This window comes from Terrapene carolina, unplaced genomic scaffold (assembly GCF_002925995.2).
Source record: "Terrapene carolina triunguis isolate 2854851 unplaced genomic scaffold, T_m_triunguis-2.0 Scaffold68, whole genome shotgun sequence".
NCBI classification, from domain to species: domain Eukaryota; kingdom Metazoa; phylum Chordata; order Testudines; family Emydidae; genus Terrapene; species Terrapene triunguis.
The window spans coordinates 43,529,929-43,545,060 of record NW_020664419.1 but is presented as its reverse complement, the minus strand read 5'-3'; the positions used below and the strand labels follow the sequence as shown (position 1 = coordinate 43,545,060).

At 41.1% G+C, this 15,132-nt stretch overlaps 1 protein-coding gene across 1 annotated transcript in view; it reads right to left on the bottom strand.

Moving 5' to 3' along the window:
- The window catches only part of PPP1R3A (protein phosphatase 1 regulatory subunit 3A), a 44,651-nt gene extending 30,986 nt beyond the window's left edge, over positions 1–13,665 (bottom strand). The window contains exon 1 of the mRNA XM_024207168.1: positions 12,853–13,665. Coding sequence (XP_024062936.1) covers positions 12,853–13,646 — 794 coding nt within the window. The 5' untranslated portion in view covers positions 13,647–13,665. The remainder of the gene's footprint in view (positions 1–12,852) is intronic.
- Between the last annotated feature and the right edge of the window lie 1,467 nt (positions 13,666–15,132).

The window sequence follows — 15,132 nt, the reverse complement described above, 5'->3', positions numbered from 1 at the left end:
AAGGCCATGATTTATTACCTTGTTTACCTCATTTTATATAATCCCTAAACCACCAGGGGGCGCCTTTGTTTTACAAGGCCATGAGCCATTGCCAGGCAAGTGTCCCATCGTGACCCTTACCTTCTCATGGAACTTTCCATTAGGTTGGCTTAAGGATGATACATCCCCACAGTGTTAAAAGGTAAAAATTTTGTGCCATTAGTGGAGATTCTATGACACTGAAGTCATATGTAAAATTTGATACCTTATTGCAAGATTGCTTTTCCAGAGACTTATTGTAGTACTAGGATTTTATGTTTTATGTATTTTGTATAATTTAGAATGAAGTATAAAGAATAATAACATAGGATGTATTAAATGTATTGATGTATGATATGATTTGACCATATTCTGTCAGCCACCCTTTCTGAAAGCAGAAAGGAATGGCCTAGTGTGCCATTGGTAAAGATGCATTAGCCAGAATCTTATGTCTGAAGCTGATTTCAAGGCAGTAATAGCCTTTAGGGTCACCACTTTGTTGTAGGTTTAGCATTTTGAAATAAGTAAAAGAATGCAATGATTGTTTTCTCCTGCATTGCAATTTGATGTTCCTGTTCAAATGCTTTATGTAAATCAATCCTATTTTGTGTGTGAATGAGGAATGTGTGTGTTAGAAGATAAGTGTGAAGGCCATCACTGGACCAGATGTTCTAGGCAGGAATCAAGCACGGATGTAAAGGCGCCAGGAGATTGCAACACGCCCCTATTGAGATGTCAGAGGAGGGCAGATTGACGACGCTAAAAGATGTGGCAGGCCTCCATCAATGGGGACAAGATAGCTGTGATCAAAACCAGCATGGGTAACTCCCTGAGAGACTGATGAAAGAACAAGATAAAGGATGAGAAGAACAATTTAAGAAAACAAGCACTCGTCAAATGACAATTGATTACAGCATGACGGTGCAAAACTCATTGGTCCTAATGAAGGAAAATCACTATATAAACAGGGTACTTTGCCATGAAACTTTGGCTTTGTCCTGCCAAGACTTCCCCAAAGCATCGTGTCGCGACCGACTAACCCAGCTCCTCTCTACTCGTGATCAACCTAGCTGGCCACTAGATTGATCCAGACTCTGGACTGGTAACTATAACATCGACTGGCAGGACAGTGTGTGTGTGTGTGTGTGTGTGTGATTGAATGCATATGCTAATTGTTGTATCTCCAATAAATGTGGCATATTGCCTTTTCCCCTGAAAAAGGTCCCGTGTGCTTCTTATAAGCATAACATTATTACATTACCTTCAACTACCAATAGTCTCAGAGGAGCCTCAGTCTAATTCTTAGTGGACAGATATCACCAAACAAACAAAACAACTGCCACTAATTAGCTTCCATGTTGACAGTCATAGCATAGAGGACAAGGATTGAACGGGTATGGAGACTGACTGACTCGTCATCAAAGGACTAAATCAGGGTGGAGATAGACTGGAAAGGCAGTGAGAGGAAGCTTGCATTGCTTCCAGTTCTGTGAATAGAGGACTTCAGTATCCAGGACAGTCGATTCGGTTTCTTTCACAGGCATTAAATCTGCACAAAAATCAATCAATCAAATAAGATACACAGTCATAGGGAGTCTACAGCTGACTATTCCCATATGTAGAGTGAATAAATTATAAGATTATATAAACCACTTTGAATGTGTTTCCCACTTTTGGTTGCCTCATCTCAAACTAGGAGGTGAAACCAGAAAAGGTCCATAAAAGGGCAAAAATATTATTATTGGTTTCCAAACAAGGAGAGATTAGAAAGAAAGTCTGGTAGCAAATGACTAGGTGGAGATACTGTATGTAAGAGGAATATACAACAATGATGAATAATATTATGAGGGCCAATTGATCCAGGGAGCAGCTGTGAGGGAATTGAATGTTTTTGCTGAATAGATAATCCCCAATAGGGTTCAGGCAATGTTTGTAATAAACCTATTTTTGATAAAGATTATTTGGGATAGTGCTTCCTGGGGGATTATTGCTTCCAATTGCTAATATTTTCTTCTTTTTTTAAGTTTTAGTTTATGATTGAAATGGGAAGATAGATGGCACAGAATAAAGTGCCTTGGCCAGGTCTGGGGATACAAATAATTATAGCCCCAAAGCAAACAGTCCCTGGAAATAAGGCTTTATTTTCTAGCTCATTATAAAAGAGCTTGAGTTTAAGTGGCAATCCTGTGCAATCTATAAAATGTAGTATACGTCTATGAAGTCACGAAGCTTTCTAAGTTGGAGACTTTGGTACCATCAAATCCAAACCTGAATCCTAGCCTGGAACTAGTCAATTTTTAACCTTAGCATGGTCCATCTCTAATTTTTATGGCTCATCTTAGAGTTATGATGCTTTTGAAAAGATGCAGGCAGTGTATTGCTCATATCTTGAATGAAGCTAGACTAGCCATATATATGGTAACTACGTATCTTACCAGATATCACTGTAGCACAGTCATAGAGCATTAAGATATGGAGCATTATGGAGATAGCTGCAGAAGAATAATATAAAGAACCTAATCCTGAAGACATGTTACACCGCTCTTTGGTACACAGAACTCTCAGAAACCAACTTCAGTCACTCATACCATGGGCTAACTTCTGCAGAGACAAGGTCTGCATGGTGGGCAAGGGGAATACTAAAAAAAGACAGGCATAACAGAGCTGCTGAGGGATTATGTTAAGGAACCTTGTAAATTAGCAATACTATTTCTTGTTACCAGTGTGCCCATCCCCAGTCCATCTGTTGAAGATGTGTGCTCTCCCCTTGTATAGCTGCAGAGAGTCAGTGGTTAAATTTCAGGAACGTTGTTAGTTTTTTAAGCTTGGTATGAGAGTGAAAGAGGTGTCTCTTTCCCAGATCACTGAACAAGGTAGTGGACCTCTGACTCCCATTGGACAAGGAGAGAGTACGGGCCCAACCTCAAATTGCTGTTGTGGCAAGGGATTGGGGAGGGGTGTGAGGGTCCCATTCTCTTGTCCTTCCTGAATGCCATTGTGGGGTTTTTATCCTCTTATCCACCAGGCTCCTTCACCTCTATCATGTTAAATCTATTTTGGAGAAGTCAGACAGAGAGAAGGTTTCAGACTACGTGACCTCCTTTAAAGCATTTCCTGCACTGTTAACTAGAAAAAACAACAACCCTCTGCTACCATATCAGGAGAGGTATTGAGAAACTTTTTTGCTTTCTCCAGTCATTTCCAGAGCTCTGTGTGTTGCTCGAAAGCTTGTTTCTCTCTCACCAACAGAAGTTGGTCCAATAAAAGATATTACCTCACCCACCTTATCTCTGCAGTATACCAAGCCACTTCTGTAAGAAGGTGACAGGTGCCATAGAGAAACCATAGATAGATAGATGGCAGTCAGGTGAGACAGAGACAGATAGTGTCCTTGTGAAGGAGTCACAATTGGTGACCATATAAAGCCCTATTCTGCCGCTTGTGAGTGGGGACTACCTGAGGACAGTTCCCTGACTTTGGCGCATGGGAGACTTAGAAAGCTTGCATGCAGTAGAAACTTGGAAGCAGGTATGGGTTGAATAAGGCTCTGAATGTGCAAAAAAATACCAAGATATGATCAATACAAGGAGTGATTTTCATCTTTCTTGCATCACTAGAATTAAAAAGAGAAGGCAAATATGAGATATCTATCAATATATCTATTAAAAAAGCTAGGAGACCAAGGAGATTTGTGCCAATTGTTCTCTTATGCTAATAGAAAATAAGAACAGGAGAGTTTAATACACTCAGGAACTTTGCCACAAGGACCATTGTAAACTCTGATATTTTACGTCCAAATACCTGCCTATGCACCCAACAGCCTGCATAGCAAAGGGGAGCGGAGGTTCTGACTCTTGGGTCTAATTCACAAGAAGTCCTAGTGGTGCAGAGCAGCATTGCATGCAGCAGTCTGGTACAGTACTCTTTGCTACTGCTGTCAGCAGGCACCACGGACAAATAATTGGTCATTAGAGTTGGTGGGGAGTTTTTCAAGAAAAAGCTTTTCTTTTTTTCCTCATTGCAAAATGGTGATTTGTCAAAACTGAAACTGTTTGTGGGAAAGTGTCTGTTTCAACAAACTTCTCATCTCAAAGAAATTTTGGAAAGAAAAGATTCAGAATTGTCAAAACATCCTATCATGACATTTTCAAAATGAAAACAAACAGTGTTGGGTTTTTTGTTTTGTTTTGGTTCATGATGAGTATTCATTTTGAAATTTACCGAATACATAATATATATATATGATCGAAATCAAAACAAAATGTTGACTTGCCCCCAATTTTTTTGGGGGGGGGGGGAGTTGTTGATTCACTAACATTTCTGAGATTTTGCTTTGTTATCCCAATTCAGGAAAGGAAAAAAACTCTCCAAGACAAGAAAACTGTTTCTTGCCCTGCTCTAGTCACAAAGTCAGCTGGTTCTTGCAGCTGAGGACATACATCAGCTAGAGGTATCTAGAAAACCATGCTCCTATTGGGCATTGACATGTTAGCCAGCCACATCACCCAACATTTTCTTGTGTGCCACTGAAAGATTATGGACTAGATAGCCATTCCTAGCACAGACATGGCTTCTTGTTCTTATTTTTGTAGCTGTCTTTCCCCTTCCCTCATCCCAGGACATGGGCCGTATTTAGCTGTTAAAGTGCCTATTTTACTTATTTTTCCCTTCTTCTATTTGGCAGGGGAATCCAAGTTTTATGTTTAAAAATTATATGTGGTTAGCCTTCAGTAATTATTTCAAAGCAATTGAAATCTATTGTCTTCAGCTTCAGAGCCAGAAGGCTGTGGCTGGATCATGACTCAAAATTCTTCATCAGAATAAACAGCTAGAGTGACTCTAGTAACAAACCCACTAATTAAATATGTTTCTCATGCTGCCAGGCTATGTTTCATGTAAACAAATTTTAGACACTTTAAATGTTTACTCATAGATACAGAAAAATATAACTTGTGATGTGGACACTTCCCAGCTGACAACTGGACTGAGACCATAAAACAGTTCACTGAACAGCCATCAGGTTACTAATAATTTTTGATTAGTACTGAACTAGGCTGGATTTGAAATAATGACAACTTTCCAGTTTTTTGAGACTGTGTTTAAAGAACATTTATGAACTGCACATGAATGGTGGGTCGAAGACAATACTGAAATGTTCATTATGATGTTAGTTCAGTGGGCAAACGGACTTTGACAGACAATAGAGACAATGAACAATAGAGTACAACCGTTCATTTCAGCAGTATATTTCCATTTGTCCTAAAATCCTTAAGCAGTGGCATGAAAGCTTGCAGACACAGGCCCTAGTTCTGCAAACACTTACACACATGAGAAGTCCCATGAAGTTCAAAGGGACTACCCAGATGCATAAAGTTACTCATGTGGATGTTGCAGGATCAGGCCCATAGTTATTATAAATGTCAATATAGTGATATCGCCTAAAGAAGCCAATGAAATTATAGTGGCTGCAGAAGAGTCTCACACACTTAAACCGTTCAGCATGCCTAAATGTAAAATTAAAGATAAATAATGTACAAAGAACTAAGTTAGGTGATTTGGCCACTTAAGTAATAAAATCGGTATGGTTGAGAAAAGATAGTCAAATTGCAAAACACCTGTCTTTTTTAATCAAGTTTCACACAAGCAAGCTTCACCATGACCAATATTTCTCATACTTTACAATACCAATTACCCAAACTTAAAAAGGAAGTCTATCCTGATGGAGATGGTGTGGTCATTACAGAAGCAGACCAAAAATACGTTTACAATTATATATGAAAATGAATAGCAGTCAGTACTGTAGCCCTTAGCGGTATGTTGTTTATTTTGTTGGTTCATTACATTAATTTTTCTATCCCCAGACTTCAGTTTTGAATATGCTGCAAACTTTTGTAATGATGATGCCTAATTTCAAAATAAAAGTTGTCGGGGTGGAGGTAAGCAGTGAGTTATATGGGCCCGTGGTGTCCATGCTCCATCAATATTTAGGAACATGGGCCAGGCTCCACCAATGTATGGGCTTACCGTGCTTTGGGGGGCCCCGCACTACAGGGGGATGCGGGGTCCAGGGCGGCCTGGGGAGTTAGTGGGGGGCCTGGTGCCGGCAGCAGCGAGTGACCCAGTCCCATCCCGCCCCACTTTACTCCACTTCGCCAGCTCCCATCATCACTCAGGGGAGGGGGCGGAAGCCGGAAAGAGATGAGGTAGGGGTGGGGGCTTGGGGAAGGGGTGGAATGGGGGCGGGGAGGGGGCGGAGCAGGGGTCACTTGCAGCTGCCGGCGCCAGGCCCCCCACTAATTCCCCAGGCTGCCCTGGACCCCACGTCCTCCTGACGCACAGGGCCCCGCAAATCACAGGGCCCGGGGCGGTTGCCCTAGTCCATCCTAGGGACAGAACAGCTCTTGGCTGGCAGCAGCAAGTGACCCGGCCCCAGCCTGCCCCTGCTCCGCCCTCTCCCCGTCTCCATTCTACACCTTCCCCCAAGATCCCGCCCCACCTCTTTCCGGCTTCTGCCCCCTCCCCAAAGCAATGCCGTGAGCCGTTGGGGCAGAGCGGAGCGGGGCGGGCTGGGTCCAGGTTGCTCACTTCTGCCAGTGCCATTAACCCCACAGACCACCCTGGACCCCACGTCCCCCTGAAGTGCGGGGCCCCCAAAATGCAGGGCCTAGGGCAGTTGCCCCGGTCTGTCCTATGGACGAGACGGCTCTGCTTGGACCCATTCTGGGCACCACCAAAAATTATACAAACCTGGCATGCATGGGGGTGGAAGCTGCAAGTTTTGGCAGGTAGGTAGCTGGACATTGGTCGTTTTGGTACTTGAGAAGGCTTAGGAACCTATTTGGGACAGTGGTGTAGGCATATTAGCTAGATTTTTCTGCTAAAATGAACAGCTCTCAGATATATTGTTTCAGGCTGTCTGCAGACTCAGGAAGGCAGCACTGCAGTGTTTTGCACTTGTTTCACATTTTCAAGGTTTGCTTCAAAACCATGAGAGCTAGAAATAGCATTTTTTTTAAAATGAAATCTTGGCTGCATGAGCACAATTGTGTGGCAAGGAGTGAATTCCACAGCCAGGGCGTGATGGAACTGTAGGCTCTGACTATCATAGACTTTAATGGGGGCAAGACTGTGGAAAATGTGGAAAAATTGGAAAGAGTCCAGCGGAGGGCAACAAAAATGATTAGGGGTCTGGAGCGCATGACTTATGAGGAGAGGCTGAGGGAACTGGGATTGTTTAGTCTCCAGAAGAGAAGAATGAGGGGGGATTTGATAGCAGCCTTCAACTACCTGAAGGGGGGTTCCAAAGAGGATGGAACTCGGCTGTTCTCAATGGTGGCAGATGACAGAACAAGGAGCAATGGTCTCAAGTTGCAGTGGGGGAAGTCTAGGTTGGATATTAGGAAACACTATTTCACTAGGAGGGTGGTGAAGCACTGGAATGCGTTACCTAGGGAGGTGGTGGAGTCTCCTTCCTTGGAGGTTTTTAAGGCCCGGCTTGACAAAGCCCTGGCTGGGATGATTTAGTTGGGAATTGGTCCTGCTTTGAGCAGGGGGTTGGACTAGATGACCTCCTCAGGTCCCTTCCAACCCTGATATTCTATGATTCTATGATTCTAAGACTGGGCTCCGTGAGCATGTTATCATCACTCTTACTGGAGGCATGACCACTCTAGCTGTGAGAACTGCCCTCTGCAGATTTTGACCTGTAGTGATAGGAAGAATATAGAGAGCAAGCTGGGAACATCAGGGCTGGCTTGACAACAGCAGTAATGCTGCTCTTTCAGCTGGCTCCTTGTGAATGGACAGCCTGCTCTAACAGAAGTAGGGAACAGCTGCTCTCGTGATAAGAAATGTGAATATAGTCATTTCCTAATAATAGTAATAAGCTTTAGTCAAATCCCCATGTCTGTATGTTGACCGAGGTGTACACTTACGATTTAAGATTTTCCATAACAACCTTGAGATTAAACAGCTGTACACAAAGCAGGAAGCTCATGTTTTAATACCTTTTTCACTCACTGTTTCCCTCTTTCTGATTGTGATGTACAATAATCAAAAGCAAAGATTAAAAAGAAAAGATAATTTAAACCCCTTCTTTTATATATGGCATCTTGTCATTGTACCAACACTCCTGGAGCAAACATGCTCTAGAGTAGTTCTCAGGTTCTTCCAGCCTTGACTCTCCACTCCCTCCCAGCCACACTCAGATGTGGAGGCAAAGACATGGGGAATTGGTTGGAGCTCATTGATTCAGGACTGTCTGACCCTGGCACAGGCTAGAGCTGCAAGGAAACAACATTGGCCCTCAGGGACCTTATGCCAGCAGAGGATTGGGCACCGGGGAGCTCTACCACGTTATGTCCCCAATATGCCTTCTTCTTTCACTTCTGCCAGGAGTGGGGAGCAGCTGGAGCAGAAGCCAGCAGAGCAGCTTCTGCTAGCTGCCCACCAGCAGACAGTTGTGCAGGAAGACTCACCACCAGCTATCAACAGCAGCTTTAAGGCCACTCTGCACTTATGCAACTCAAAATGGACAAAATGGACGATCAAATCTGACCCTTTAAACTTCCACCTATTCACTACATATAACATAGCCGTCACCCTAAACTTTGTCCTTATTTTTGTTTCTGTTTCAAACTAGCATCACTTCAACAGTCCACAGAGAAAAGTCAATTGATGTATTAACTCTTGAAGAATGCTACAATAAAACAATTAAGAATCTACTTCTAGGAAAGAAAGCACGAAACCAACCAATCAGCTTATTGAACTGCACCATCAATTTAGAAAGTACCATTTTGGGGAAAGAGTGAGAGAAGCAAGTGGGTGATATCTCTAGCAGTTATGATAAAAATAACAGTATCCACCAGCCATTTCAAAGAGGGTAGGGAGCCAAATGTGCACACACTGTCATCATGAATTACACTGCATTGATGCTTACATGTACTCCAACTGTTTCCATATCTGCTTCTTGGCATAATATTTATGCCAATCAGCCACATCTCTCATATGCTTGCTACCACTGTTCCAATGACTTCAGGCAAATAATGACCAAAGACAGTATTAGCATCAATCCACGACACAATCATATATGAAACTCTAGGACCAAGGGCCATAGTTCAGATTCATTGTCTGTGCCTTGTTGAAATATAATACAAATTGTGCCTTACTGAAAGTGTTTCCACAGCTCATCAGATACTTGCTACTATGTATTACAGACAATTTTCTTAGGTACAGTCTAATGGAACTAGTAGGAAATCACCTTCTATTTAAGAAAAATGGAGTTAAGATACCCGAGTGAGTGGCACAATTTGTCAATTTTCACTTCAACTATTGCTTATACAATGCTATATTTGTTAATCTGTTAGGATGCATGTGATTCAAATCATATGCATTTTCCAACTGTTCTCTTTTCTAAATGCTGACCTTCAAATTATTAAATGCTAGAATGTAATTAGTTTGAGTTTAATATTCTTTTCCCCTTTCTGTGACTTGTATACTTATGAGACTTTGTAAGGCAAATGCACAATCTCAAACAGGCCAACAAATAAAAAGCAAATAACGTGCATTATAAAAACTCCTTTGAATCAGTTTTTGAACTATTCAAAACTCCATTGAATATAAATGATTTTTGAGGCTTGTAAAAGCATCCGATTATAGCAAGACATTTTTCTACATATTATACTGTCAATTCTGATACAGTTTTTGAAAGGTGTTATACATCAGATATTAAAATTCATGTTTGATTGAATCTCAACATGGAAGGACACAGAGGAAGGCAAAAAGTTTAGAACAGATCTGTTTAGCCATGTTTAAGTACAGAAGTGTGTGTGGGGGGAGGAATAGTATTGTGCCAGGATTTTCAAAAGCACTTGTGTGTTTCTGATAATCACACCCCGGTGCTTTTCAATTTTTATAAGTCAAGAGGTTCACTTTTCATTATGAAATTATGGTATGTTGAACCCATGTTGAGGGGTCCAGTTTCTTAAAAATAATGATGTTGCAGGGCCCATTCCTGCCCTGACTCAGACAAATAGTCCTGACTCATGTGAGTAGTCCCATAAAGTGACAAGATGGGCCACTATTGTGTATCCTCAGTAACTTATTTCTGACAGTGCATGCTAGCCTTTTCTTCTTATTCTCACAAGTAGTTCACACTGAAGTCACTGCACTAGGCAAGCAGAGTTTGGCCCACAGTTGATAAACCTATCTGGTTAAAAATCCCTTTCTTAAAAAGTTCTTAAATACTTATGTATCTGAAAGATGCATGATCCGTCAGGCAAATTATCCATGTTTTGAGATGAGATTTAAAGACTTTTAAAATTTGTCCTTAACGTTAAGCATCTGTTAGTCCATATGTAGGTACCTGAGTAAGTGCCCTGATTTTCAAAAACGTTGACCAGATGTTCTTATTGATTTGGCCTTGGTGTCTGTCTGATAGAAAAAACACTCTAATCACATTAGATGAGATTTAACATTTAAAATTCTCTGTTTTCATGACTAGGTAGCAATAACCCTTAGCTATGGACGTACTGCATGCACTGTAAGTAATAGTGCTTTTGGAGCCAGAGAGCCTGAATCTGATCTCGCACCAGTGAACATTGTAATTCTCCTGAAGTCCATGGATTCACACTGATGTGACATTAGATTCAGGCCCACATAGTCTTTCAGGGACCAGAGAGAATTTTTAAGACAGATTCTATAGATCCTTTGAGAGTGCTTTTATTTACACTAAGGCCTCTTTACGCTGCTCTGGTATTTAAAGTGGGTGTCAATGCAATTTGCTGATGTCATGCAAAGGGACCTTCATGTGACTGAGGCAGCAGGACTTTTATTTATATTACCACAAAAACATACATTTGGTTCCCTGCTGCATGGTATGGGAGGGAACAAATCCATAATGGAAGTCACATGGGGCATTTTGGAGGGGAAGGTGGCTAAATGGGATGTTACCTCCTTTCTTATTTTTCATTCTTCTGTCTGACCCCATGTCAGAAGTTAGCATATAAAGGGATGGCAGGGAGAATCCATAGCACGGTATGCTTCTTTCCCATACCCTGATTCTAGGCAAGCCATAGGAGAACTCAGAGAATTAATGCCTGCAGCACCATTAAGTCCCATTGCATGCTCTTCCGTTCAGTTATTGCGAACAACTGGAAGTGGTAGATGCTCATCACAGCAGTTGGGTAACAGAGATAGAAGAGGTATTGCCCTTCAAGTCTGGCAGCAATCTGCAGGGTTAGGGTCCTCAACTGACTTCTTTCTCCCTGCACCTTCAGCCTCTGTTGCAGTTGGGCTACGAGTATCCTGCCCTTCACTTTTGCTCAGACTGGGAAGTATAGGCCATATGCATTTAAAACCACAAATGTAAAATAGCATTGTCTGACTGAGAAGTTACACAGAAAATTAAGGCTGAAAATTCATCATTAATTCACCTGTTGTGCCTTGATATTGCAGAGAGAACTGTAGACAAAACATGGTCCTGATTCTGCTGTCCTCGGTCAAGTAACATTCCCATTGATTTCTACTGGGATGGTGCCTGAGCAAAAACTGCAGGATTGGGCTCCATGGGCTTGATCATGCAATGGGAGTTTTGCCATTGACTTCAATGGGAGAGGGAGCAGAGCCCATACATGTGATGCTTTATTTATGTATAACAGGTTGAGTTAAATAGAAAATAGGAATCCAGAAGTTCAGATATATTCCTGAATTTCCTTGAGTTTGTGGGTTTAAGTCATAATTTATCCATTAACTTTTTCCTTTCTAGTTATTATAGTACATATCTGCAGACATTGTTTTAAAATAAACCAACAGATTTGCATGATAAGCCTTATTTTAATGTGCCCTGTGTTTGTCTATTTTTTTGTATGTCACTGTTAATCTCCTTTGTATTCTCGCCTGTTTAAGATTTTTTCAGTGCCCATAGAAACATCCATCACTGCTGGGAAGAAGATCTCACTACAGGACGCCTGCGGCATAGCCCAGCCAATGACAGAGAAGATTGTTCCAGCTGCTCTGAGTGAAACAAGTCCCTTCCCTGAGTTATTAGCTTCCTGAACCACCCTTACTGGTTTTTGTTTTTAGTAATGACATTTAGAAAATTCCATATGAATTCACAGTACACACCTATTGTGACATAAATCATAAAAAAATCTGGGGATATTTTTTGCTTTAGAAAGGTTTTTGATATGCCAAAGAACTGAATTTAAAATTTTTGGGACTATAAACCCACCTTAGTGTGCAGCCAAATTCCCACTGATGTTAATTGTAATTCCATGCTGTAGAGATTAAAATCAGTGTTTACCCCTTAATTTTTATTACTTCATGTAGCTGCAGAACCCACATTTACCTTCCCAACCAACAGCAAACGTGGCATATTTAGTAATAATAACATTTGACCTCATGGCTTAACACAATTGTATTAAATAAGTATGTGCTTTACTGAAAACAGTTCTTGAGCAGAATGGTTTTAGTAATCCTGGACAACAAGTGGAAGCAAAGCTTAATGGTTGCAGTTAAAAAATCAGCATTAAACAGCAGATACCACAAAGTTACCAATTATTCTCTTTTCTCAAATATGGAAAAACTGGTGTCTCAGATACATCTGTGTGATTATTAAAAAGCGACAAAGTCCTGTGGCACCTTATAGACTAACAGACATATTGGAGCATAAGCTTTCGTGGGTGAATACCCACTTCGCTTTTTACAGATCCAGACTAACACAGCTACCCCTCTGATACTGTGTGATTATTGTTGACAAAATGCTGACTTTTAAATAGTGACTGTTGTATTTGAGGACTTTGAAAACTAGTGAAAACTAATAAGAAGTCACCTCACCTGCTTGGCGTTGTCTTTAAGCAACCTTTGATGTATTTGTCAGTAGCCTCTTCATGAGATGCATCATCCACCTCCTGCACAGTTTCTTTCTTATGACAGAGTAGTATGTAATTTTTGTCATCGTTGTTTGCCCAGAATGTACCAACAGATGTCTCATAACGTATACAGAACTCAACTTTAGCTCCATTTCTCTGATAAGGAGGAACCAATGAAATCTTAAAGAAGAACTGGTCAGTTTCACCATCACAAGAATTAGGCACATATTCTGCTAAGATGTCATAGTAAGTTAACCAGTCATCCAGTGACATTCTCACATATATCAACTTTTCAAAAGATACATTTAGAACTCGAATAATGCCCTTCATACATGTTATCCCAGGTAGGAATTCAATTGACTCTAGCAGTACTTTCTGTACACGCACTTTTTGCAAAAGGTCTTCTTGTGAGGCAGGTAATATAAACAGTGGAGAGAGAAAATATTCCTCCGCAGTTAAAACTTTAACTTCTAAGTCATCATTTTGTGATGTGATTGGAACGTCCCAGGTATTAAACTCTTTAACAGACACAAGATCAAAGCCGAATGCATCAGCAAATGAAACTTTTCTTGCAATGGTAGATGGGGGTTCTGCGTCCATGTCTTCTGAAGAAGCAGAATTCCGCCTTCGGGGAAGGGGGGAGAAACGAGGCTTAAGGGTACCTTTAATATCTTCATCTTCTGAAAGGGAGTCATTTAAAGCAGGAACTTCTAATAAGTTATCCCTTCTAATCTGACTGGGTTCTTCAAAAGACTCCATTGGGCTCTCTGATATAAACTGAAAGAGAACTCTGCAACTAGTGGCAGCTGATATTTGAGACACTATGATTTAAAACAAGGATTAATGTTACAGTTGACATTGAAAGAAAAGGGAGTCAGGTCTATTAATAGGTGCAGTGGTGTGTAAACTATGTTGGACTCTTCTCCAAAGGCCTTAAATCTGATAGCATTAGTCTTACAATTTCAGACATAAGTTTTAAATAATGCATTGACTTTTTTGTTTTGTTTTGTTTTTTTAAGGAAGCATCTACAGGCAAAGCACAAAGGTAACATTTAAAAATCTGACTTCTTTGCATTGTCAAAATGTGATAATATAGATATTTTTACACAATCAATTTACATTGTAAAGCAAATGTATAACATAGCACAAATGTAAAGCCATAAATGTCCCATTGGGATGTATGATCTGTCAACAAAATGTTTTCTTTACTATGCATAATTTTGACTTTACTTCTCAAGAACATTATGTCCAAATACAAAAATGCCAGGGACACAGAGAACCAAATTCTGTCCTGATTCTATACCATGCGAATTCACTGGGCCAGAGTCTGGAGCTATGCCCATTTACATCAGGATCTTGTCATCAGAAACATTTGCCAATTTTAATACAGCCATAATAATATACATTCAAATGAACCCAGAATGCAATTAAAAGTGTTAGTGACTAAACTGGAGATCAAGTTGTGAGGAATCACTGTAATTATATCTGTTTATTAACTACTGGTTATGCTATAAGATCTTTTAGGGCTAATTTGTAGCTAGCCCTTATTCACCTGCATGGATATGGAAACAAGGACCCCTGCCTCCTTATGCAGCTATCCAGAATCACCACCACCATGGAGGCCAGCCAGGGAGGTGGAAGGAAGTGTGCTTCACCCCTTAAAGGGGTATTGCTCCCTCCACCTTTTCTGCAGAATGCCTCCCAGTGCTCCCACTGGAGTTAAATGGCTCTGCATCACCCTCAGCATGGGATTGTGGCTAAATGCCAGAAATGAGCCATTAATCAGTCAGCATTTGGATATCACTTTCAAGGCACTCTGTACGTAGAAACGTACAATCTTACACTGATCAGGAGGCAAAGGCCATGACCTGGCAACACCACTGTTTCCCTATCCATGTCTACTAACTGTCTTCCCCTATTGCCCCAATGTCACTCTCTTTCCCATGAGCCCCCTTTTCTGATGATACTGCCTCCCACACTGTGAGTGCATCTCCATTCCTGTTTGCTATTTCTCCACTATTCTCACCTCTGCCATTGTCTCATCCATTGCTATTATGCCTCCCTACTCCCCTGTTGTCACTGTATCTCAGTTAATACGTCCTCTTGTGACAGCGCACATATAAGCAGTGCTTCCCTTTATTTAAAAAAAAAAGTGTAGAATACTTTTTAATAAGGGGGCTAACATGCTCTGTAACAAGGGAGGAGATGCTGCTTAGAGAGCCTCTGCACACAAGACAGGAGATCT